Source organism: Felis catus, chromosome C1, assembly GCF_018350175.1.
Source record: "Felis catus isolate Fca126 chromosome C1, F.catus_Fca126_mat1.0, whole genome shotgun sequence".
In the NCBI taxonomy this organism is placed as follows: Eukaryota; Metazoa; Chordata; class Mammalia; order Carnivora; family Felidae; genus Felis; species Felis catus.
Genome location: NC_058375.1, coordinates 161,365,981 through 161,392,713, shown reverse-complemented (window position 1 = coordinate 161,392,713; position 26,733 = coordinate 161,365,981). Strand labels below are relative to the sequence as shown.

Below are 26,733 nucleotides of genomic sequence, written 5' to 3'. Positions count from 1 at the left end.
GGAGCAATATGAGCCTCTTCATTTTTTTTTAATGTTTATTTTTGAGAGAGAGAGTGAGAGAGAGAGCAGGAGCAGGGGAAGGGCAGAGAGAGAGAGGGAGACACAGAATCCAAAGCAGGCTCCAGGCTCTGAGCTGTCAGCACAGAGCCCGACATGGGCTCGAACCCACGAACCATGAGATCATGACCTGAGCTGAAGTCAGACGCTTAACCGACTGAGCCACCCAGCCACCCCAAACCTCTTTATTTTAATACCAGGAGACCAAGCACAGAGGAGACACAAAGAGATCAGCTCTCATCACAGGCAGATCCCTGGCAGAACTGACGTTGAAAACCATTTTCTAGCTTTCAGGTCTTTCTAGCAGCAGACGCTCTTTCCAGTATTTACTGTATGGCTCAAAGTACAGTGTGTGAAACCTTCCATGTTTTCACTAAGAGGACACAAACATTCACCAGCAACAGCTCTGGCAGTAGGAAGTGAATTTTCCATAAAGTAATTCCTCCTAAACTTTCTTTAAATGCCACTGACTATTACTGGATTCACTGCCTCGAACAAAAAGGACCCAAGTTTACTGAGTTAGATGCCCCATAGGAGGATCTTTGCCTTGTCCCAGGCTTTCTCTTGGCAGATGTCCAGCAACAGAAGACAGCTGAGCAGAACTTCCCCCCTCTTTATCTGGCCTCATCACACCTACGCCCGAGGCCCCGTCCCCTCAAACCAGAACACTGTGTGCCTGCCGAAAACCGGCTTTCACCTTTTGGGGGCAAAGGGCTTTTTGTAAGATGTTTGGCCTGAGAGGCAGGCACTTACTTCATGAAAACACACCCAAAGCCAAGCCCCTCCTTACATTTGTTTGACAATCTTCTCTAACTCGGGCAGTTGCTCCTTGAGGGCAGCAATCATCCGGGCATCATCTGATACAGACACATAAAACTCCTGTAATTGGCAAAAGTCACAGGCTTTTAATAAGAATTGCAAAGGTGCACAATTCTGTAAAGATCAATAAAGATGTGTCCTTATGTTATCTGCTTTGCTAGCCATCTCCAGACTATGGTTTCATAGACTGGAGACAAAAAAGAAAAAGAAAACATTACAATATGTCTAGATTCAAAATTGCAAGTGAGAAAAGGATTTAGAAATAGGTAGTGGTGAGGGTTGCATAACATTGTGAATTAAATAATGCCACTGAACTGTGTCCTTGAGAATGGTTAAAATGGCAAATTTTATGTTTGATATATTTTACCACAATAAAAGAACTCGAATTTTTTTTTAATTGCAAATGAATTGTTCATGTGGTATTTATCGGAAAGGCAACGTAATGCAATGTTTCAGAATGGGTCACTTTATAACCTACGCTTCGAGAGCACTTTTTCACCTCTATTTTTTCAGGGAAATTTTAACATTTATTTTAAATATTATTTTAGCATTTGTTGTTTAATATTGCCCACTGATGGTGGTCAATTTTTGGTAGTAAAATGCCGGCATAGTCTTCAGTACCGTACTGAAGTTATGCTGAGTTTGTACCAACTCAGGACTCTTTATGGATGTCCTGGGAACTATCCTGATGGCCCGGCAGCAGCAGCTGGGCCCTGCTTTGTTGAGGAGCAGAAGATGACAACTGTGGCAATGCCTTCTTAACCACCACTGTGGTCCATCTGCAAAACAGTCCTTTGTTCAACCTGTAGAGGCCAGGAGTCAATGTATGAGCCAGGCTACTATTTTTCCTTTATATTTTAAAACTACTTCTTTCCACAGCTTTTGGGGACACTCATAGTTCCTCTTCCTCCCTTCCTCACCAATCTGCCTGCCAAATTACATGATTCCACAGGAGAGAAGGGGTACATTCCTTTTGGATAATTCATTCTTGAACATACAGACTGATAAAGTTTGAAATAGAAGCCACATTGCCTTTTGCCTGCATAGAAGATCCTCATCTAAGTTTTGGAGGACAGAGTGAGTCATCAAGGACTCAGTGCCAGGGTCAATGTTGCAATGTGGGGCTGGGACCATGGGAAGGAAAAGGGAAGTTCAGCTCAAAGCAGTGCTTACAAAATAAATCGTGTCCCTTTGGAAACCACTTCATGGTCCTAGAAAGTCCTCAATAAAATGATCTGTTTCACTCCACTCAAAAATAGGTACCATTTGATCTAGTAATCCTATTTCTAGGAATGTAACCAAGGACAGATCTACTTGCTGAAACAGGTTCACTGTACTATTATTTGAGGAATGTGAAAACTGTAAATGATGAAAATATTCAACAATATGAGGAAAAGAAGTATATCTGTGGCAGAGCTACTCAAAGGTCATTCGAAATTTTTATTAGAAAGACTGTATTGACATAGAAAAATTCCTTATATAAAGTGGAAAAAGCAGCCTACAAAATGATGGGTACTATGTGATTATAACCATAGAAAATACACAAAGAAAAAGAGACCAAATGAAAATACATTAAAATGCTAGCTGTTATTGAATGAGTGGCCGGATAATGGCTGAAGTTGTTCTCTATTCCTCTCAGAGTACCCTTCTGATGAACATGTTAACAGAGAAGAGAATTTGCAATCACAGTCTCTCCAGGGAAGCTACCATGCTTATGGAGAGTCCTGGATCGTAAGACAAAGACGTACTCTGGGAAGGGATGACCCCACGTACCTCGAGGAAAGCCACGGCCACATCATCCTCTTGTAACACATCCCCGTGCACGGCGGCCCACTGCAGCACCAGGCGGATGACTCGCCTCTTATTGTTGAGGGTGTAGTCTGTTTTCTCCTGCTCCGTGCCTTGTGAAGGCTGTGCGTGGTAAGTGCCTCGGAGTCAAGGAAGACATCTAGCCATTTCACACTCATTTCACTGAGCTACTTGCAAAGGTAGAGAGTGACAGGTCCCGGTTTCAGAAAGCCAGCCTTCTGGACTGATGACATTCCTTCCTCAGGCCCACAAGAGAAGCCCCGCCCATGTAAAGATTCTGGAGCAAATGCATACAAACCTTTGCTAATGTCTGCGGACTTTGACATGACAGTTGTCCAAGGAATGAGACTTGCATGACTCCACCTGGACTTGTGTGTTGACAGGGGTTCTTTCTGTGCCTAGCTCTGGCCACCACCACACTCCCTGCCTGACCTTCACCTGGCCCTTCACCTCTAGGGTAGGGAATGCTTCCTACTGTTGCTTGTCTCTCTAGCTTGTCCCTTGCCATCTCTTTTTGCTTCCCAGAATTCTGCATATATCTCTATTAAGCCACTTCATTGTATACATTTCAGCTAAACCCTTCTGAGTGAGCATCTAAGTTCTGCTGGAGCTGTAATTCATACCAGGAGTGCATGGGGGAAAGTGAGGCTGGAAGAAGACAGGCTCTCCCCTTGTTAGGAAGAGGAAGGGTTCCTACCATATAGGTCTGGTAAGGGACTCAGACACACTCTTTACATCATAACTTCTCCTGTCTAGAACCACAACATAACTCATATTGGCTTTTTGTGCATTTATGGCTAGTCATCTTAACTAAACTAGAAGCTCCTGCAGGCCTAGGAAGATACATTAAATACCTTGTATTCTGTACCATGCTTAGCACAGTGACTTTCAGCTAGCAACTGTATTTATCCATCAATACAATGAATACATAATTGAATGCCCACTATGTGTAAGGTAAGGGCTTCTGCTCTCAGTTTACATTCATGTGTGTATTACAGTAGAGAGAATATAGTATGTGATCAAGAAAGATTTTAGATTAGACATACCATTCCTTTTTCAGTGATTTATAGTAGTTCCTACTGCAATTAGACAATTAGTTCATGGAACAATTTCCTCTTTATAATTTACCCTGTATCTTGCACTAGAGTACTTCAGGTAAGCATCCTTCCCTTTCTGCAAGTGAGCAAACTGACTGTAAAGGAGCAAAAATAGCCAGGATTACATGGTGAGAGTATAGAGTTGATTTTGACCAAGACTCTTAATTCCAACTACTTCTCTTCCCCATTACACAACACCCCTGTGCCTCATAGTTGGCTATAAGACTGGCTATGCCTTAGCTTACGACCATGACTTAAAAGGCTCAGTAGAAAACTGCCTTGTGGCAGTGCTGTGCTTGAGACCTAAACCAGTAAAGGGCCTTTTCTAAAGGGACTATAAATAATCATGATCAAGGTAAATGACAGAACCTTAAAGCAAAGTTTACTGCATGTAAATGGGTTGCAAAATGACTTTCATAAATTGAGCACAGGATTCATAAAAAAGAAAATTGCTCAACCTGTATTGCTACAATTCTTTCTGAGCTTACAATAAAAAAACGGGAAGAAAGATCACTTTATGCAAAAATTATTTCTTTTCTGATTAACCCTTAGGTCTCTTGCTTGTATATACACACAACTCAGTTTTTCTTTCCCAAGAACTGCAGTGCTGGGCACTACGTTTTATCACTATTTTTTTATGGTATCTTAGCAACATAGTCTGGCACACAGTGGGCACCAAATGAATTATTCTTGACTGATTGGAAAATACATAGTGTTCCACCCAAGAGTCAGTAAGAGAGAGGGAGAGAGAAAGAGATTGTTCTTCTTACTTGCACAAGACTGCAATGGTTTGGAGTATTAAGGTTGATATCAAGTGGATATAATGCTAACTTTCCAGGTTATTTTGACTTGGGACTCAGGAAGTAATGCAAACGCTTGTGAGTTGGATACAGTGCTATCAGCAGCATACCTGTGGCTAATCTATAAGGCCTTAGGATAGGATACTAAATTTACATCATCTCTGTGGGTCAGGACAAAGATTTTTCTTGGCTTCTTTCCTATGGGGGAAAATCTTTATTTTGTCTGCAATGAGATAGAACACAGGATTGGAAGAATTAACATGATAAACCTATAAATGTGTATGGAGCTTTATAGTTTGTAATAAATATGCCCAATGCACTCACATGATTGTATAATGCTCTCTATAAATATTTACAGATGAAACAGAGAGAAGAGATCTGCCTGAGGCTGTTCAGTGAATAAATGGCAGGGTTTATAAATCCAGACAGGGCTCTTTCCATTGTCATCACCACCACCCCGCCCCCAGTCCTAAACAGTGGCTATAGTGACTGGACATTAGTGCTTGGGTTCATGAAATTATTGAGAATGATTGCATCTGGGAAGCAAAAATCCTAATGAGAAAAATATTCCTGTCTTTCTTTCTGCCTTCCTTCCTTCCTCCTTCTTTTTTTGCCTAAGTTCTAAGTTTCCCAGAGCCGACAAGTACTTTCTAAACCAGCTCTGAGTGTCCTCTGCTCTTAATGAGTGGTTCCACAGCCTCCTGGGAGCCAGCAATGACCAAATCCAGAGGGACAAGAATGAGGCTTGCTTTCTTTTCTCATGAAAGTTAAGTATTTTTGCCTCTGGGAAAATAAAAGGAAGCACTGATTTATTTCACAAAGTCTCCCTTTCCCCTCACAGATGTTACTGGAGGTGGGGGTAATAGTACTTTTAGAAGCGGAATCCAGAAAGATGCTCAAGGACTCTGCCCCTCCACAGGCAACATATTGTTCTATTCTTGAACAGTCTGTTGAGCCAGATTCTCAAGGGGCACAGAGAACACTTTATGTAATTGATTATACCTGAAATGCTTATTGATGCAGTATCGGGGCTTCTATTGATTCCCATAACACTTTCACCAGGCTTTTAGGAGATTTATTTTGATATTTTATTTAACTTTTACAAAAAAGGTGGAGAGAGGGGAAAAAACTATATTCCCTTCAGATAGCAGCCAAAAGGGGAAAGAAATCCTACCAGGTCCCTTGTCTTAATGCGATGTAAAACAATGCAACCTAAAAAGAGTAACATTTCAAATATAGTTTGTTTATACATTCAAACACATCAGGAAGGTTGCAGAAACCATTACCTTTTTTGGCTAAAACCAGAATAATGCATTAACCACTTGATGGATAAAGTTCTACATACACGGCATAAAAATCTAGCTCTTCTCTAGGACAAGTAACAATTTAAAAAGGATTATCAACAGATACCACACATATAAACTTTTTTTTTTCCCACATAAGTTACTTTTAACATCTGAAGAACACTATCTGAAATATATACGTGGCTAATGTCTATGTTATGTGCAGGTTAGCAGAGAAAATAAAAATGATCAGGAAATACTTGGATTAAGTAAGGCCATGACTCCTGAGATCATGACAGTTAAGTTCAGGTAAGAAGCAATATGGCGGGGGTGCCTGGGTGGCTCAGTCGGTTGAGCATCCAACTTCAGCTCAGGTCATGGTCTCACGGCTCATGAGTTCAATCCCCACATTGGGCTTGCTGCTGTCAGCGCAGAGCCCACTTCAGATCCTCTGTTTCCCTCTCTCTCTGGCCCTCCCCCAAATATGCTCTGTCAAAAATGAATAAAACATTTAAAAAAAAAAGCAATATGGCTGCTTGAATTCATGGAGAAAAAGACACAGAAAGATAACATGGTGTCACATAAAGTGCCAGTTAAAAGTCCGTAAGAGAATCTAGAATTATTCACTGAATTTTTACTTTTATTTTTTATTATTATTTGTAAATGTTTATTTATTTATTTTAAGATACAGAGAACGCACAAGCAGGGGAGGGGCAGAGAGAGAGAGGGAGAGAGAGAAACAATCCCAACCAGGCTCCGTGCTGCCAGTGTGGAGCCCAGTGTGGGCTCCATCTCAGGAACCATGAGATCATGACCTGAGCTGAAATCAAGAGTCAGATGTTTAACCAACTAAGCCACCCAGGTGTCCCTTACTGAACTTTTATTTTATTTTATTCAAAAAATTTTTTTTCAATGTTTATTTTTGAGAGAGAAAGAGAGAGAGAGAGAGAGAGAGAGAGAGAGAGAGAGAGAGAGTGCTCACGTGCACGTGTGTGAATAGGGGAGGGTCAGAGAGAGAGGTAGACACAGAATTCAAAGCAGGCTCCAGGCTCTGAGCTGTCAGCACAGAACCTGATGCGGGGCTCATACCCATGAACCGTGAGATCATGACCTGAGCTGAAGTCGGATGCTCAACCAACTGAGCCACCCCAGTGTCCCTGAATTTTTATTTTAAACACAATTAAGAAAAGGCCTTAATAGCCAAAATGGCCAAAGTCATCACGGACACAGAGTTGGTTTCAGATGGTTCACAGAATCATAGAATCTGTGAGTTGCAAAAGCCCTTTGATTTTACCTCCAACTCCACCACTTCGGCGGTAAGGAAACTGAGGTAGAATGAGTTTAAAATGATTTTTTTCCAAATCTATCAATGGAATTCTTGGGATTAGAACTCAGTTCTCTTATCCCTCTCCCCACTACTCTGTTTACCTATGTTGTCACATTTTGTCTGATATTAATATCTCTTAATGCTAACATATATTATGTATGCAGCAGAATTAGGTGATTTAGAGGTTTATTAGATAACGGAGAAATTTGTCTCAGATGCAGAAACTGATCCCCCTAAATCCTCAAAGAAGACAAAGCATGTACAGAAAATCGAGTGTTAATTGCTGTTACTCCCTGACAGTCTGACAGTCAGGGCAGCAGAGGGTTTCCACTGTTCCTCTCTGCTGTAGCTTCAACCCGTGCTCTTGTCCAGAACCTGCCGATTTAAAAAGCAGTGGCTTGGGGGTACCTGGCTGGCTCAGTCGGTGGAGAGTGTGACTCTTTTATTTAATTATTTAAAAAAATTTATTTGTTTATATATTTGAGAGAGAGCGAGCGAGAGCACACGGGTCGAGTAGGGGCAGAAAGAGAACAGAGAGAGAACCGCAAGCAGGCTCCATGCTGTCAGCGCAGAGCCTGATGTGGTGCTTGCACTCACGAACCGTGAGATCGTGACCTGAGCTGAAACCAAGAGTCTGACACTTAACCTACCACCCAGGCACCCCTCAGTGGAGCATGCGACTCTTGATCTCAGGGTCCTGAGTTCAAGCCCTGTATTGGGTGCAGAGCTTGCTTAAAAAAAATAAAAAAATAAAAAGCAGTGGCTCATTGCTATTAATCAAACATTTGTGAGGATTCAAATCCTAACTTGAGGTTTCTCTTCTTATGGTAATAAGATTTTTCACCATCTGGGAGCATTAAATCAGAATCCTTAACAGCAGGATCTGGAAACATAAAAAGTCCCAAATGTTTGTTGATTGACTGGTTACCTTAATTCAATCACACTGTTTGGGGTGTTATATATAACCCAGTTTTCTAGAACAAACAAACAAACAAATCACAGCTCCTTAAAAACCCTTTATCTACATTATCTGAAATTCCATTTTGTCAAGATGTCAAATACAGATGATAGATACATCCTAAATAAGTTCGTATTCGATATCACCAGGTGGACTAAGTCCACTAAGTACCAAACATCGGACGCATCTTTGAAACAGAAGCTTTTAGATACTGGGTATTTAATCCATAGGAGCACAGACTTTCAGAATGACTAAACCTTTGTCGAATTGGACCAGCCCCTTTGGCACCACAAACGTGGCTGAGGACAAATTGGATCTGTTCTCAGGGAGGATTAGAGCCGAGAATCTGAAGAGGTGAAGGCCACAGTGTAGGCTACGGTCTTTCTACCCTGCCAACAGCAGCCTTAATATTCCATTGAGTCATTTTCCTCATGCCGGCTCTGCCGTTCAAACACTGTAATTATTTCATATATTTTTACCTAGTTATTATCTTACTCACCACAGGCACCTGTAATTTTTCTGTATTTTTTTTACTGCTCATTTACTTATTCTTAATTCAGCTAATAATGGTTCCACGTATTAAAATTATCAAGGGGAAAGTAAGTGAAAACCACCTAGGACGTAGAGGTAGCAGATTCATTACAGCCTACAACAGGGAATAAAATATTATGTATACTTTTTGCAGTAAGTACATGCTAATTATGCAGCTATTTATAAAACACTTATCAACATTCAAACTGATACTCTTCAATGTTGTTGTTTTTTAAGCCCTGCTTTGCATACAAGATCTCTGCTTGCAGCTGAAAACAAACTTTGGGGGTCATCTGCCCACTGACTAGACAAAGCTTAAGTATATTCTTTACATTATGCTATATTCCTTTCATAATGGCGCCGTAATTTATTTCTGTGGGGCAATATTTATGTGGGGCTTTAAGGTTTATAATGTACTTTCACACACAGAGCCTCACTTGATCTTTACAACAACTGATGAGCTGGGCAGGACAGGTATAATTACCCTTTCATATAGACGGGGTTCAGAAAGGTTAAGGATAATTGCTGAGTAATATAGTTTGTAAGACGCAGGCATTAAACACAGAGGCTTCTGACTTCAGAGCTTTTGCTTTTCCCACTGTGTTATGGGGCCTCTTTACTACCTGCTTGCCTTTGTGAGCACCTCAATATCCTGAGCGCTGAATCTATCCCTTCCTTCACGCGGCACGTGTGTGGAATGCAAGTTCTGGAATTAGACAGCCTGGGTTCACAGGCCAGCTTCCCTACTTACAAACCATGAGACCCTTGGTCGGTTAATTGACCACTTAGGGCCTCAGTCTCTTCATCAGTAAACATCATAGGACTGCTGTTAAGGATGAGATGAGACAATACTGGTAAACCATGTAGAATAGTATCTGAGACATATTAAGTGCTCAGCAAGAGTTAGCCACCATCATTATTATTGACCCACCTCTGGAAATAATGTTGCATCTTTTGGATGGGTGATTCTTTCGGGGATTTTTCACAGGACCCAGCGTTTCTGGGTTTAACTCTGTGATGCTATTCCCATCACACAGCTGCTCCTGTGTTTGTGTCAGCCTATGAACTTGGGCTTGCAGGACTGCTTTCTGTGCTGTCATTTTCTTTAAGTGCCTCCCATTTTCTTGCTCAGAATTTTATTTTCTCACTGATTTTCAGAATTCTCTGCATTTTTGGAAGCCTCTAGTTCTTGGCTATTCTTTTTAGTCTTAGCTCAGGGGCTAGTATTCAGAGTAGAGAACTAGGACGTAGAGTAACACCCCACTGCTGGGTCAAATACTGTCCTAACACTGACTAGCTATGCAGCTTGGGGGAAAATTACATGTCTGCTCAGGCTCACTTCCTTAGTGTAAAAAGGGTACCCATCCCATGGTGTTGATACGAGGCTAGGAAAATGCATATATAGTACTTTGTAGAATATCTGATAATACGGTCCTTTTCTCAGAAAGAGGGCACCATGATCACATCATATTATCATCAAACCAAGTCTACTATATTGAAAATAAAAGTCTCAAGTTGCATACCTACAGAAGTAGATTGCTCTCGTAGCAACATATGGATTAAACACCCACATAACCAATTGGGGGACTACAATGGTAAAACTTGGCTTCAACAAATTTAAGCTCACAACTTCCCTTAGACATCTAAATAATATTCCTAAAAACTTGGCTTAATCTAGATAATAAACACCCAACATTGTTTTGTAAATAGCCAACAAAAAAACCCCAAATTTGGGGGCATCTGGGTGGCTCAGTCAGTTGAGTGTCCAACCTCGGTTCAGGTTATGATCTCACGGTTCATGAGTTCGAGCCCCAAGATGGGGTCTGTGCTGACAGTTCAAAGCCTGGAGCCTGTCTCAGAATCTGTGTCTTCCTCTCTCTCTGCCCTTCTCCCACTCATGCTCTGTTTCTGTCTCAAAAATAAATAAACATTAAAAAAATAAGAAAAGCAATTTTTGATAAAAGTTCCTCCTAGGGAATACAAGTGAACTTATAAAGAGAACATCCTAGGACAGTTTTACAGAGAAATAAATGATGGAGGCCCTTCCTTTCAGTAAAGGAAGGTGTTGTGTTTGCTTTGTCTCTGTGTAAGAGATACACAGAGGTATATGAAGGTAGTCTTAGCTGAAACTTAGCGGCAAATCTGCATTCTATTTTTTCTCTTTAACTCAAGAAATGAAATGAATTATTTCCATGCCCAAAGCACAGAATTTGTGTTGAATACTAAGCCAAAAGAGATTAGGATACTAAGAAAAAAAATTTGACCAAAATTATTGCTGTATTTACATTCTTATACATTTAAATATAAGCCATTGATCACTTAAGATTCTTTCAGCTGTAGTAACAATCTGTTCTGAATGACAAGGACCTGTATTTGCTGACATAACAAAGAATCTTCAGTAGGTTAGCTCCAGGATTGGTACCAGTGCAAAGGTGCCATCACAGACCCATTTTCTTCCTGAGTCTCCATGCATGTCAGCTTTGTCATAGGACTCTTCCCCCTCGTCATTGTACGAAGGCAAGGTGGTCACTGGTAATTGGAGCTACAGGCTTCCTGCTCTCTTTCTTAAATATTGAGAAAACTTTTTCCTGAGAAGCCTCAGGAAGCCTTCCTTTGAATCTCATTGGCTCAGTCTACTTTGGACATGCAATCAGAGAGCCAATCACGGCCAAAGCCAGTCAACCCACTGAGATGACCCTGATGGCAACTACAATGTCTAGTGCAACTAGAATTATATTAGTGGCACATAGAGTTTCTCCAAATATTTGCCAGTATATGTAGAATTCTGGCTCACTTGACTCCATGTGCCTTGATTTCTCCTACATGTAAAAGGAAGTAAGTATCATACCAGTCCTTTTGAAGCCTCACAAGTGGGGGCTGGGTTTTGGAAAGATAAAGTAAACGATGTAAAAATGCTCCAAATCAGGGGGCGCCTGGGTGACCCAATCGGTTAAGCGTCCAACTTCGGCTCAGGTCATGATCTCATGGTTTGTGAGTTTGAGCCCCGTGTCGGGGTCTGTGCTGACAGCTCAGAGCCTGCAGTCTGCTTCGGATTCTGTGTCTCCCTCTCTCTCTGCCCCTCCCACACTTGTGCTCTGTCTCTCTCTCTCTCTCTAAAATAAGTAAACATTAAAAAAAAATAATTAAAAAAAATGCTCCGAATCAAGGATGTAGTTATTAAAATTCAAAATAATATTAACTTAGTTGTGATCACTTACTGAACTGAAGGCCTGCATGCATTTGTGCAAATAAAAATATGATAGTTTAATCATAAAACACAAAATTAAGACAATAGGGGAACAGTGCAGTAATAAATATCAAAAGCATTAAAATATTACATATTCCTTGCCTTTGCCTTTTAAAGTAAATGATTGTATAAGTGGGCAAAGATTTAGCTGTGAGGATGTTGATTCATCCTTTTGTGTTTGTTATAGGCAAAAAATTTGGAAAAAATCTAAATATACAATAGGAGGAAGCTAATAAAATAAATTATGATATATCTATCATTTAATATTGTGAATCAATAAAAATGATATCATGTTTTTCTCTTGTATCTGTGTCACTCTGTTGCCCAGCACTATATGACATATTGTGTTTAATAAGTATCTATGGAATTAACTGAAAAAAGGTATAGTTTCATATATATATGAGAAAGAACATATTACAAAAAAGCATATATATACATATATGCTTACATATATATGTATACATATACATATATATGTATATATATGAGAAAGAACATATTACAAAAAAGCATATACAACATGATCTCACTTATATAAGACATCTATATTTAGAAAATAGTGTGGAAAAGTAGTTGATGGCAGAGAAAGATATTCATAAAATATTTTCTAGTGACAAAGCAGACAAAATTACTTACAGTCAGATCCTATTGTTATATTCAAAAATATATATCTACATGTAAAGAAAAAAGACTGGAAGGATACATACCAAAATATTAACAATAGGAATACCTGATAGGGTTATAGGTGGCTTGACTTTTCTTTTGAAAGACCAGTGGAAAATTGAACTGAATTTTAAGTGCAAATTTTAAAAAGATTAAAGAAACTAAAGATGAAAAGTACAGAAACTGAACAAATATAATTTTAAAAACTCATTAGAAAGCACTTGTATTCATCCGGTGAAATCGTGTTCCAAGCATAGCTAATGAATAGAGATTTTCTCTCATTAGCACATAAAAGGCCTGAAATATTAATGTTAAACAGAGTTCTACCATCTTCCTTTGTGCTAAAAGCAAAATTGGAGGTGACATACAATGTGGATTAAGGACAGAAATAGGTGTCAGTGGCTCAGGGCTCAAATCTTTTCTGTACTAGTAATTACTTTTCTCTGAGCAAATCATAATTTTTCATTATCCTAGTTTATTGATTTGGAAAAAGCGCAGTGAAAATACTGACTTCTTCACAGGGCTGCTAGGCACAGTCACAGATATTAAGTACTTTGAAAACACTGAGCCAAAGCAACTCACTTGAATGTGAGTGCTTTAATGGAACGGGGTTAAGGATTTCGCTATCCCTTATCTCATGTCAACAATATGGGCGTTAACCCACTTGCTCAGTTTTACATTATTTCTCCTGTCACTTGTGCCCACAGCAGTAAGCAGTTTATGTGTATTTGTTGTTTTCTCTGTTTTGCCACCTATTTGTCCACTCTCTCTGTTTTTCTTTACAGGCCATCTCTGGGGAACTGCCTAAAAAGTGCTTTGCCTTCCTTTGACCAATATGTCAGCAGCGACCCAAGCTAGGCCAACTAGACCCTCCTTCCTTGGGATGTGGGAATGAGGTGAGGGCCTAGGATGCTTGCAGCAGATTTGCCCCAATAGCAGCACCTTTACTTGTTGCTTCTGAGGCCCCTTTTGAAAGCTGGTGCTCCTCAAGGATTCCTTCTATTTTCTGAGTTACCCCATATTCCTCTGATGAGTTCCTATATTCCTTAAGATAGTCACCATTGGGGGATGCCTGGGTGGGTTGGTTGGTTAAGGGTCTGCTTCACCTCAGGTCATGATCTCGCAGTTTGTGGGTCCAAGCCCTGTATTGGGCTCTGTGCTGACAGCTTGGAGCCTGGAGCCTACTCTGGATCCTGGTTCTCCCTCTCTCTCTGCTCCTCCCCTGCTCACACTCTCTCTGTCTCTCAAAAATAAACATTAAAAAAAAAAAAAAGATAGTCACCATTGGTTTATGTTACTAATGACCAAAAAATATAGGTTATATAAGAAGCCCATATAACATGTCCCCGGAGGAAAAGGGCACTAAAAATCGAGTCCTCAGCATAATATAGAAACACTTGCATGATCTTCAGGGAGTAAGCCTTTTCTGTTTGCTTGCCTGCAGCAGGGTGAGCCCCTGGTGTCCCCAGGATGCCCTCCCTAGGTGTTACAGAACAGCAATTCTTGTTTGAGGCTCTCGTTCCCAAGATCTAAGGACGAGACTTATGCTGTCCAACACGGTAGCCATAAGCCACATATAGCTATTTAAATTTAAATGAATGAAAATTAGGTAAAATTATAAATTCAGTTCCTCAGTAATAGTTGCTAATTTCAAGGCTAGTGGATACTGGTCTAGCCCAGAAATAGGAAACTTCCATGATTGCAAAAAGTTCTACTGAATGCTTGATTTATTTGGCTTCACCAAATTATATCTACGTTGCTTTGAGCCACCTGAAACAGATAAACATGTATCATGCAATACATTGCCAAGAAATGTTGTTAAACTCCATAGGATAAACTTTTTTAAAAAGTTTATTTACTTATTTTGAGATAGAGAGAGAGAGTGTATGCATATCTGTGCATGAGCAGGGGAGGGGCAGAGAGAGAGAGGGAGAGAGAATCTCAAGGAGGGTCCATGCCGTCAGTGCAGAGCCCGATGGGGGCTCCATCCTACGAACCATGAGATCATAACCTGAGCGGAAATCAAGAGTTGGATGCTTAACTGACTGAGCCACCCATGTGCCCCTGAAGGATAAACTCTTAAAAAAATAATCTGTGAAGAAAAACAGTGACACGCTTCAGACTTGAAATCCTAAGGCCTCGATGAATCATGGCTCTGCCACTTGCCTTGGGCATGTCACTCTACTGTTTTTGAGTCCTGGAATTCTCATTTGTAAAATAAAGCTAATATTAACCCAACCGACTCCTATAAGGACAAAGTAGTATAATATGGATCAATGCTATTAGCCTGACAGAGAGTTGATTCAAAATAGAACAATGAAGAGAATCTAAGTTCTCATAGGACCAAGAATGAAAGAGGTGATCTGAGGGCACTAGGTAGTTTAGATGACACCCAGCCATCCTGGATTCCCTCCGTCTACAGAGAAAAGAATCAGGATTGGATATCACAGGCCTCCCTTGATTCTACTGTTCACTTCTGTGACTTCCTCTCCTCCACCCAGCACCCTTTTCCACACACCTCCCTACCTGGACATAGTATGGACTTTCACTCTGGGAGCTTCTGTTTTAAAAACAGAGATCAGTGCTATGAATATTCTCAATCAACTCTAAAGGGGAACAAGCTAAAAAATGAAGAAATAAGAATTTGCAAAAAAGAATAGAAGCCTGGTGTTTGGGGTTTTGAGTTGTAAAGATAATATGACATGGCCCATATACTGTCTCGCCCTTCTTTGCATTTTGTTTGCCTTAATCTTATCAACATGCTAACTCTTGGGAAAAAACAAGTCTGAATTCAATGGTGGTTTTTATTTTTTCTTCCAAAAAGTCTCAAAGGTCTCATAACAATTATTATGTATGTTGTTAAAAGAGCACAGACAGATCCTGAATGTGTTAACTTGAGAAAAACCAAATATAAGCCAGAAAGAATATGTAATGTATGTAAGTCTCATTAAGCTGTCATTACTTGGAAAGATAGTTTCCAGGCAAATAAACACCCAAATCTCACTCTTGCAGCTTCTTCTGAGTAACACATTCAACTCAAATCTCCCATCCTCACACATTCTGTTGACTTCAAAGAGAATTATGAGTGAACAAGGAAATGAGAATCAGGTAGGGCAATTATAATTCTGAAAAAGAAAAACACGCAACATTGATTGGATTGCTCGGAAAAAAGAAAGCCATTCCTCCTTCAATATATTTAACTACTCAATAAGCCAAAGTGTTTTGGGGGTCTAAATTTTTGTTCCTTTGAAAAGAAAGTAGAGTTGGAAAATATACTGTCACATGACCCCCAAAGTTGAGGGTATAACTGCATAGCATTCACCATTTTTATTTAAGTTCGACTTAATTTTCTGAATGCTGTCTCTGTGCCAGAAACCGTGTACCAAATGGTCAATTCGGCAGACTATTAAAAAGCTGCCCCCAAACAAACTCAGTGCTCAAGCTGCTAGGGGAACTGCCATTAGAATGCCAAGGTTTGTGTGACTTAAGGCAACGTGGTAGTAATAACAATACAGTGAAGGAATACATTTTGTATCTAGAGGAGAGCATGGACTAGGACAGATGTGAAGGAAAAGCTAGCCCATGATGATAACCTGTATTTATGGGCAAAAGGATTAATACTGGCGCTTAGAGGAAGAACACAGGCAGGCCCCGGGCCATGCTGCCAGGTACCCTGCAGAGGTACAAAGTCTGCCTCCAAGGTTAGGGAACTGTCCCTACTAATACTCTCTAATAACACTCTTCTCCATAACTTTCTTTAGGTTACCTCCCAGGTATGTATCACCTTCCTGAGGTAACTCGGCTCACATTCCCCTACACAGGTAATGGGGAGGAAATCCTGAAACACGGCACAACAAAACCATGCTAGAGAGGGCTGGAGCCTACGGCGGGGGAAAACTGCGGGCATTTCAGAGTTTGACAAAGGTGGACAGCATGACCCTGCCTGGGTCATGACTTACCTTCAGAGAATGAAATGAGATAATGACCATAAACATGTGCAGTGTCTTCAAGGGAACAGAGGTTTTTCACAACAAAAGGATATTGGGCCACCAGGGCTGGGCAAAGCTGGGTATTTGGCATGAAAACACAGTGCATCATAACAAAGTCATTTAAAATGGAATCTGCAGGGGGAAAAAAAGGAAAGCAGAAAAAGAAATTAGGTTTTTGCAGAAATCCTTAGGAAAGCAAGAGTGTCTGTTTATCTGTTCTTGGTCAATGTCAATGGTTCTTATACATTGGCTTGGGGGATTGTGGTTTTACTGTACGTAGAGATGCTGCATATAAAAGATAATAATGTTGGGGCACCTGGGTGGCTCAGTCGGTTAAGCGTCCGGCTTTGGCTCAGTCATGATCTCACAGTCTGTGAGTTTGAGCCCCCGCTTCGGGCACTGTGCTGACAGCTCAGAGCCTGGAGTCTGCTTCAGAGTCAGTGTCTCCCTCTCTCTCTGCCCCTCCCCCACTTGTGCTCTGTCTCTATCAAAAATAAATAAACATTAAAAAAATTATTAAAAAAAATAATAATGTTGACAGGCTTGAGGTCAAAACTCAATTTCTTAGGAGAGTGAACAAAAAGTATAGTATTTTTTAAAAGAGACTGCCTTTACAAACAGCACTGGTCACCTTAGCCACAATGTATATATAAAAAAATACATGTAATTAAAGAGCCACCCATGGGCATCCATGCATGTAGGATTAAGACACGGTCATTTCTTTGTCTACGTGACACCATACGTCTTTTGTCAACATCCGTTTTCCTTTGTATCTTTATCACCCAGTTTCCAGAGGGAGCAATGAAAGATCGGAGGCAACGGATTTCTAGAAGGAGGTGATCAGAACAGAAAGTTGGTGAGAGAAACAAAAGAAGAAAAAAAAGGACAAGATAAACGCTCTGAGCAGTAACTGAAGCAAAATGAACGCTCTCTAGTACAGTTAGATGGTGGCTGTCCTATATTTGAAGCTATTTTGTCAGTAGGTAAGCAGGGGGATGGGTAGGGAAATAGGTAAGTCCCAAAGAGAAGCTTCATTTTGAATTCAGGGCTGGTTCCTCATTGCAGAGACAGCAGCATCCAATCAGCGTTGTTGGGAGAGCAGGGGAAGGCAGGTGTTTAGAAGTACACTTGCAAAAAAAAAAAAAAAGGGGCGCCTGGGTGGCGCAGTCGGTTGGGCGTCCAACTTCAGCCAGGTCACGATCTCGCGGTCTGTGAGTTCGAGCCCCGCATCAGGCTCTGGGCTGATGGCTCGGAGCCTGGAGCCTGTTTCCGATTCTGTGTCTCCCTCTCTCTCTGCCCCTCCCCCGTTCATGCTCTGTCTCTCTCTGTCCCAAAAATAAATAAAAAACGTTGAAAAATAATTTAGAAGTACACTTGCTGAAACTTGCTATATGAGATGCTATGTGGATTCTGATTAAGAAATGAACTATACTGGCTGGGGTTGGTGAGACTCTTCATATAGAAAATGGTAACAGATGTGAAAATTTTAACTGAATACATTAGATTTTCAATGTCTACGTTTTAAATTAAATAATATTTTAACAAAAGAGATATAATCGATAGGTAACGCTGTGTAAGTTTAAGGTATATGACGTGTTGATTTGACACATTTACATATGACAACAGGATCACCACTGTAGCGTCAGCTAACATCTCTCTCAGGTCACATAATGCCATTATACTCATTTACATATAAGTGATGAGTGTAATCCTCCGCGGTTGTCAGTTGGCATTGCCAGCTATTTCAGTCCTATTATTCAGTCCCAGAGAGGAAGCAGAGCAGACACCAGACTAGCTGCATGGAACTTCTCCCCTTAAGTACAAAAGGAATCTGGCTTGTCTAAGTTTCACATCTAGGCTCGCCTTTAGACATTTTAGATATTCTCTGAGGACAGGGGAGTAATGCTTGTTTATAAGGCTCTCAGAAGGACCAGGCTGCACAGGAGTTTAAATTTTGCTAAAGCAGAGATTTGAGTTGGGGACTCCAAGGTTGGTGAGCTGGTCACCTAGCAAGGTAACAACCCAGCACCCATATTTTACTGTGGCTTTCTTGTTCTCTACTCATAGGCATGAACTCTTGAGGACTGATTTAAAAAAATCACTTCCTGCTAGAAAATAATTTCTCAAGTCACTCAATGACTAATGCTGGTCACAGAAATAAAAAGTTTAGGAGACTAATAGGTCTTAGGGAGAAAATAGATGTTTCGGTAAATTAAGAGAATGTACTGTCAGACCCAGGAGGGTTTATTTCTATGGTGAAAACCAGTTTTGCTGTCAACTCTGACATTTCTCACTGTATTATAAACCCATAAATGCCAAGGTCTTTCCCTCTACTGCATCTGTGTTTCAAGGGCCTACTAGCGTTACTTTTAGGATGACTATGGCACATTCATATTTTTGATTATGAGAAAGCTACTGATTTATTCTTTATCTCCAAGCCATGAACATTATACTTGTGAGAAAGAATCCAAAAAGCCAGCAGAGAATGAAGTTTGATACTAAATTTTGATGTTAACCTAGTTCTAACAACAAAAATGAAAGGGTCAGGAATCACATTCTACATGCCAGCCACAAAATGCACTGATTTCTAGGCTTCAATTTTTAGAAAGCAATACTCTAGTCCCCACCCCTCTTAGAGGTGACTTTAAAAGAAAGGATATATTTGTTCTTCATGGGTAGTAAAGATCTTACAGATCTTTCCTTAGATGCCATAGTCTCTAATGTACCAGAATCCTCCTTTTCAGTCAATATTTACTTTACAGAATATGCTGTTTCTTGTACCAGGTAATCATACATTCTGGGCAAATACTTAATCGGGGGTGGGGGGGGGATCTGTTATATTTTTCCTGACCTCAGGTTCTAGAAAAGTGGTTTATTTGGGGTTAGGTATGCCCCCTTGAAGCAAGGATTCCCCATCTAATGGGCCCATTGAGGGTTTCCTGTCTCAAAAAAAAAAAAAAAAAAAAGGTTTTATCACACTCTTCTTGCTCAGACATCTTTGACCATTCCCCAATGCTTATCTTTGTATTTAAGACCCTGTAAGATCTTAGACCTTATTCTTAGACCTTGCCCTCTTCCTCCTACTTATGTATATGATAGTCTGGCAGAACCAGACCGCTTGATGCTCCTTGCCCATTTCTAGGTCAGCACTAATGTCCTTCAGTATGGAAGGCTTTGTTCCCAGTCTCTAGTCACTAACCTCCAGCCTTCCTGCAGGGCCACTTCAAGGCTATATATTCTCCATGACACTTTGCCTCAGGTACCCTCAGCTAGTCCCCTCCTGAAGCACTGGCCACATTCTGCCTTATGTTCAAGTTATTTGCAGATTCCTTTATGTCCTCTAGCAGGTTATAAACTTCCTGAGGACAGGAGGGTGACTTTTTTCTTCACCTTGCCCAGTTCAAAGCATCCAGCTTTGTCTCTGCCCAACAAGATACTCAACAGATATTGAACCGAAAATGAGTGCCCTAGAGTCAGAGATCCTGGCTTTTATATCCACTACTCCCCAATTATTTTGCTACACGAGAAAGCAAATCTCAGAGAATCTATTTATAAAATTAGAAGCTGGAATGAAGAGATAAAATAAGAAGTAAATCAGTGGCAAAATACTTTTAGGAGATATATAATAATAATGATGACTTTACCTTGAGTATATTGCAGAAGTGATGGAACTGGGCTTTGAATTATTACTAATTATTTGAGATAAATCTTTGAGTTTCTTTTAGTGATAAATGTTCTTCTTTGGGCTTAATATGCTTAAAATATTAACCTATTATTCTGAGACAGGCCAGTAAGACAGGATTTTTTTTTTTTTAAACTTGAATATGGGTTGTTCCAAAGTCATGTACAAGATGGTAACCAAAATGGAGAACGATATCACAACTCTGAACACTCAGGTTCAGTGGTGAGATTCATCTCATTCATCCTTGAATCTCTGTGTCTTAGTCAACAGGATTGTTTCACTGTAAGGTGGTATTATGAGTTGAATTTTGTCCCCCCAAAAAGGCAGGTTGAAGTCCTAACCCTCAATACCTAAGAATGTGACCTTATTTGGAAATAGGGTCTTTGCAGATGTAGTTAAGAAGAGGTCATTAGTGTGGGCCCTAATTCAATATGCATCAACAAAACAAGGAATGCCAAGGATCGCTGGCAAACCACCAGAAGCTAGGAGAGTGGCATGGAACAGACTCTCCCTCACAGCTCTCAGAAGGAGCCAATGTGCTGTCACCTTGATCTTGGACTTGTAGTCTCCAGCACTGTCAGACAATAAATTTCTATTGTTTAAGCCATCTAGTTTGTGGTACTTTGTTATGACAGCCCTGGGAGACTAACAGGTGCTGGTGTTTAGTTACACCCTGGGGCAGCCCAGGGTCCAAGCCTAAGAATCTACAACCACAGACAGAATCATTTAACTCTCAGCTGGAACAAGGTTGTGCCTTTTAGGTAGACAGCTTCAAATTCCTTATGGAAATAGATAGGATTTGAGTTATTAACTAATGGATGTCTATGAAAGTCTATTCTTAGTATGTATAAGACTGAGCCATCTACAAAAGACAGACAGAATTTGAGCAGGCAGAGGAGGGTCCGAAAGATTGTTCCCTGACTCAGCCACGCAGGAATGCTCTTCTAATGTTAATACACATAACTCCCCTCTAAAACTGTTTGGATACACATACTGCGAATGAATTCAGGATTTTTGTTGTTATTGTTATCTTTTTTGTTTGTTTTCACAGTGCTCTGCATGGATTTAATGGACACACAAAACTGTTCTCGGTGTTTACCTGTTGCTTCATTTAAAGCTGGCTCAAGGCGTATTGTTTCTAGAAAATGCTCTAAAATTTTTTCAGGTGTTCCTGACATCACAGTATACCTGGATAAGAAATAAAAACGTCATCAGTTTTTCAAAAGTGGGCAAATCATTAATGAATGACTTTTCACATATCTAAGTTTTTTGTGTGTTTTCTGTTTTGTTTTCGTTTACTTATCCCTTGTTTGAGTCCCAGAGAACCATTATGACTTAACTTATGGCCCACATTCTCCTTATGGTAAGAGAGACCATGTACCTTGCCAAAGCCACACAGGAAGACAATGAAAAAACCCTTCACGAATTGAAGTAGTTACTAAAACGTTACTCTTTTTTCCCTACATGGAACTGAAGTAAACTTGGAGAGCGGCTCTAGCAGGCTGGGAACTGAGAAGCTTCAGCCTTGCTCCAAGGGGAATGGAAAGGAACATGTAAATCACAGGGCAGTTCGGGTCAGGCAGGGGGAGCTGGCGAGGGCAAGTGACAGTAAACTAGGTTACCCATATATGGGTTATTTGTAGCACAATCTCGGTCCCACATTGGATTCCCCTGCCTATTTCTGGAATGCTCTGTCTTTCCCAACTGTACACTGGTGTGTGCTTTGGAAACACAGCTAAGAATAAAACAAGAGAAAGGAAAACAAAACCCCAAACACCACTGAGCAAACAAAACTCCAGTAGCATCTGGATAGGAAATAAATCAACACTAGAAAATCCATAGATTTATTTCAACGTAAAATGTATATTATTTGGGGGTAGGGTGTGTTAGTCATTATTTCAGAAGATCCATCCGTGGGTTTCATCAACCAACAGGACAGGATTTATTTTTTAAACTGAATGTGGGCTATTTCAAAGTCATATCGAAGATGGTAACAAAGCAGTGTATGAAACCACAGGCAAAATACAGTAAGGTGATCTGGGCACTCCTATGCTAAAACTCAGACTTTGCTTTTCTGCTCGGAATTGCACATAAAGCAAAATGATGGGAAGAAAAACAACAATGAAAAACAAATGTTCAGAAAGCAGTGGTATGATTCGGCTCCAGGACGACTCAGATTTCTTTGTCTCCTCACCAACACTCTTTCCTTGCCTGTTTGAGACCTTGGAGGAAGTGTGCTTAGATTCCAAGAACATCTCTAATGTATTAATCCTCAAGGGCTTAACCTCCTGCCTGAGGGAGTAAAGAAGAAGCAATCCAACATATAGCCCCATGCATGTGAGAACAGAGACTGAGTGAAACAACTCTGGTATTGAATGAGTAGCAAATGCACTCTACCCGGATGGTAAGGTGACCATTAGTTAAGACTATTCTATGTGTGCATGCTGGTGTGTGTGTGCACTCAGGATCAAAAAGAAGCTGAAGAGTTAAATCTTTGAGGAAACCTGACTTTGGAGCCTAGAGGAAGAAAGGGGGAATAAGAAAAAAAAGATCTATTTTAACCTCACAAGTATCACCCCTTTCTCAAAATAAATAAGGCAAAAGACAAGGGTTTTACCTCTCGTAGGCAATGGCTATTTGAGGAAAGGAGAGGGTGTATCGATAATGGCCTTGAACACTTAAATGGAGAAAACTGCTGAGTTCATTCAATAATTCCTGAAATACCTGATCCTTGGATAGTACTCACTAGGCAAGCTGGAAGATGGGTGGCATTGACCACATTAATAAGGAATCCGGCTGGAGAGGGCATCAGCATCTGTTGAGTATTTCCTACGCCCCAAACAGCTAGGTGGGCACTGAACCATGTCGTCATTGCTCATTCCTGCTAGTTAAATATTATCTTCATTCTGCAGATGGAGAATCTGCTGGGCAAGGGGAGGCAGCAGGCCTATGGTCACAGAGTTAGTAAGTGCCAGATCTCTGCTGTGAGCCTGGTCTGGCTTCGGAGTACAAGCGTGTGTCTTGTGGCCCAGCTCTGTCTGTGCACCAAGATGCTTGGGGCAGAGGGTATGTCTAGGTACCTGGAGCTCATTCTGAAAAGGAACTTGTTTGTGTCTGAAAACAAGTTTTATTTAAATAAGATGATAAATACATTACACAGAACACCAGTGACCTGTATTTGGCATGGCACTGGGCAGTTGTCGCTAGCAGGCTGTAAGCTTTCTGGCTGGTTACATGATGGGTATTTCAGTTTGAAATGTGTTCCCTCCTCAGAAGTTTAACTCTGCCGGGTTGGCTTAACATTCTGGTGTTCTTGGTTCGGACATCCCTTAGCTAGAGTATTTATGTCTGGCCACAAAGAATGAAGACCGAGGGGGCAAACCAGATTTCCTATCACCTCCTTAGAGAGAAGTGACATGTCTGCCCACCTCGTCAGTCTCAGACACCAGATCTTGCTTTTGCTACCAAGGGCTCCCTCTAGTGGTACAGCTGCTGTGGCTGCCTTAGCCCATCCTCTCCCTCCTCCGCTCCGCAGAGGGCAGTGCAGGTGTTGATATTCTTAGGTCACGGAACTCTGAAGAGAAAGAGCCAGGGAGCTTCTGGCCAGATGTAGCCATCTGTGAATTTGTAGCCCTGGGCTTGGCTGAAACACCATATTATTGCTTTGTTTCAGGCTGGACACTGCCAGACACCCTCTGCTTGACCTCTGTTTAACTGAGGGACTTGAATCCCAGACAGCACGGCTTTTTTCAGTTTATTTCATGAAGGAGCTATTCTAGTCCAAGTTAAAAAGAAGCCCAAATTGATTACATTATCCAAGCTGTGGGCTTTTAAGCCTGCGACAGAAAAATCTGTTCCTAATGCCAAGTCTGGAAATGAGGACACTTCTATCTGCACCTAGAACAACGACGACAAAGGATGGAGGGGAGGAGAACCTAAAAGAGACTATCTTTCTACAAACAGGATGGACCTGAGCAATTGGGTGGTTGATAGTCTAAGGAAAAAGCAATGCAGTAACTAAAGCAGGAGCAGTCCCTTTAAATTCTCTCTTTCCTATGAAAATCACATAACCACACAGCAGAAGATAACCAAAATGGTAAACGTTTGAGAGCCTGAGATAGTTTATTCAACATGAGAAACACTGTCTTGATATTGATGTTTTAATATCACACTCAGAGTTGAGTGGCTTGGGCAGTCAGGCAGCTTTGAAAATTTAAAATGTATACATGAAAAACTGTTCTGGATTTCTCAGGGGAAAAGTTAATCAGAAAAATAACATTATGGGGCACTGGGTGGCTCAGTTGGTTGAGCGTCCAACTTTGGCTCAGGTCATGATCTCACAGTTTGTGCGTTCAATCCCTGCATCAGGCTCACCGCTGTCAGCGCAGAGCCCGTTTTGGAGCCTCTGTCTCCCTCTCTCTCTCAAAAATAAATAAACACTTAAAAAAAAAGAAAAGAAAAATAACATTACTATTGGCACCAATGTGATGACCCTCTTTGAGTTCAAAAGGGATGATGTCTGAAAAGATGGAGGCCCTATATGTTCCTGAATTTTAAGTCTACCCACAGACATCGTTGTTGGCATATTGTCAAAGTTATCCAGAACGTCAGGCCAAAATTCACTTACATGGTGCCGTGCCCCCTTTAACTCTGGTCTGGCATGAGAAAGCCCGACATGGAAAGAGACCCCTCGAGAGAATGACTTTTTCCTCTTCAGGGAGCTGATCTTGCCCAGCGCATTATTTTGTGCTGACGGATATTTCTTAAAGGGTGCGCTGTGAACACGCACACGTTTTTGAATTATATAAGAAATCTGGATCGGTCTACAGAACACAGAAAAGGAGATGTAACGGAAATCAGATCCAGGCCTAAAATAAACTGAATACATGGGCTTCTCCTCTTCTGTTCCCTTTAGTTTGATTTCATAAGAAAATCTATATTTGGAAGGCGCTCTGAATGGACTACGTTGTAACAAGCAAACGCTTTTGATCATTCCCCCGTGGTATGAAGAGGTGAAAGAAGCAGGGCCTCCGGGGGACTGCTTGGTCAAATGTTTCAAGGTTAAGGAGAATTTTCAAGGCTTACTTTCTCAGGTGGCAAAATTTTCCTGAGACATCTGAGGCATTATTAAAAGAATGCAGATCTACACTGTAAAATGCTCCAGATATATTTAAGCGCCCTAAAGAAAATCAGTGGGGAGGGACCTAACCTTCGCATTAAAAATATCTTCATTCTCGTCTTCCGCGGGCTGAACGGGTAACTGTTGAAAACATTCATGAGAGAACGTTTTCAAGAATGGGTAGCAGCGGAAAAAAAAAAAAAAAAAAAAAAACCATGAAGGATTCTGGATGGCAGTTTACAGATTTGGAAGTGAAAGGACAGTTTTTTATACGGTCTGTTTTATGTCAGCCCTTCTGAAATATATTGGTTGGCAGTGTTTACAGGATGGTGTTGAGGATACAGCATTTACGTGCTGTATATTGCCATAGTAAGCTTCATGGCTGAAGGAAGAAAAGCATTGAAGTTGTCAGCTGGAACTGCTGCCAGCTTTACCATTACAAGCTTTGTAAACCTGGGCAAGTAGCTGGCTTCTCTGAGCCTGCTTTTTCCATCGGTGAAAAGGAGTGTGCAGTCAGGATTACATGAAACACGCAAAATATATTATGGCTACTCAATAATATTCTATTTCTTCCCACCTTCTTTGAAAATACGTTGATTCATCCAGATGAAAATGTCTGAGCTTTGGGCTTTGAGTCTAAACAATAAAAATTCATCAGTTACCGTGAGTGGCCTGATTAAAGGGAACACCCCATTTGTGTTGCAAACAAAGGAAAATTACTTGGGATGCATTCTTTTTCAACATATTATTTGGTGACACTTCTTTGGCTACAGGATTGGTGTTTTTGTTATTCTAAGATTGAAAATTAATCTCTATTTTAAAAACAAGATTCTGCAATCTTTCACAATTTCTTAAAGCTACATTTCCTTGTTCTCCTGTCTTACTATTCAAGTGTTGGTACATTTGATGGAAAAAAGCCTCATGTAAGAAGTTGCAACAAAAGGGATGCCTGGGTGGCTTAGGTGGTTAAGTGTCTGACTTCAGCTCAGGTCATAATCTCGAAGTTCGTGGGTTCAAGCCCCACGTCAGGCTCTGTGCTGACAGCTCAGAGCCTGGAGTCTGCTTCGGATTCTGTGTCTCTCTCTCTCTCTGCCCCTCCCTTATTCATGCTCCATCTCTGTCTCCCTCCAAAATGAATAAACATCAAAAAAAAAAAATAAAAATAAACAACAACAAAAAAGAAGTTGCAACAAAAGATGGAACGGGATATAGGCATACTGAAAGAGGCTCAAGTTAAATAGAGAACCAAAGGGCGCCTGGGTGGCTCAGTTAGTTAAGCATTTGACTCTTGCTTGTGGCTCAGATCGTGATCTCACAGTCGTGAGATCGAGCCTCGCGTTGGGCTCTGGGCT

The 26,733-nt window shown here is 40.8% G+C and overlaps 1 protein-coding gene across 12 annotated transcripts in view; it reads right to left on the bottom strand.

Moving 5' to 3' along the window:
• Nucleotides 1-26,733, bottom strand: part of RAPGEF4 (Rap guanine nucleotide exchange factor 4) — a 291,293-nt gene that overhangs the window by 33,827 nt on the left and 230,733 nt on the right. For 9 of the 12 annotated variants that reach the window (XM_023259461.2, XM_023259462.2, XM_019838268.3 and 6 more), the window contains 4 exons: nt 21,362-21,450; nt 16,634-16,712; nt 2,650-2,800; nt 848-936 (listed from right to left, as the gene is read on the bottom strand). In XM_023259461.2, coding sequence (XP_023115229.1) covers nt 848-936; nt 2,650-2,800; nt 16,634-16,712; nt 21,362-21,450 — 408 coding nt within the window. Of the gene's footprint in view, nt 1-847; nt 937-2,649; nt 2,801-2,821; nt 4,806-15,377; nt 15,717-16,550; nt 16,713-21,361; nt 21,451-26,733 lie in introns of those variants that run through there. The other 3 variants (XM_045033954.1, XM_045033955.1, XR_006583294.1) reach the window with 3 other exon arrangements.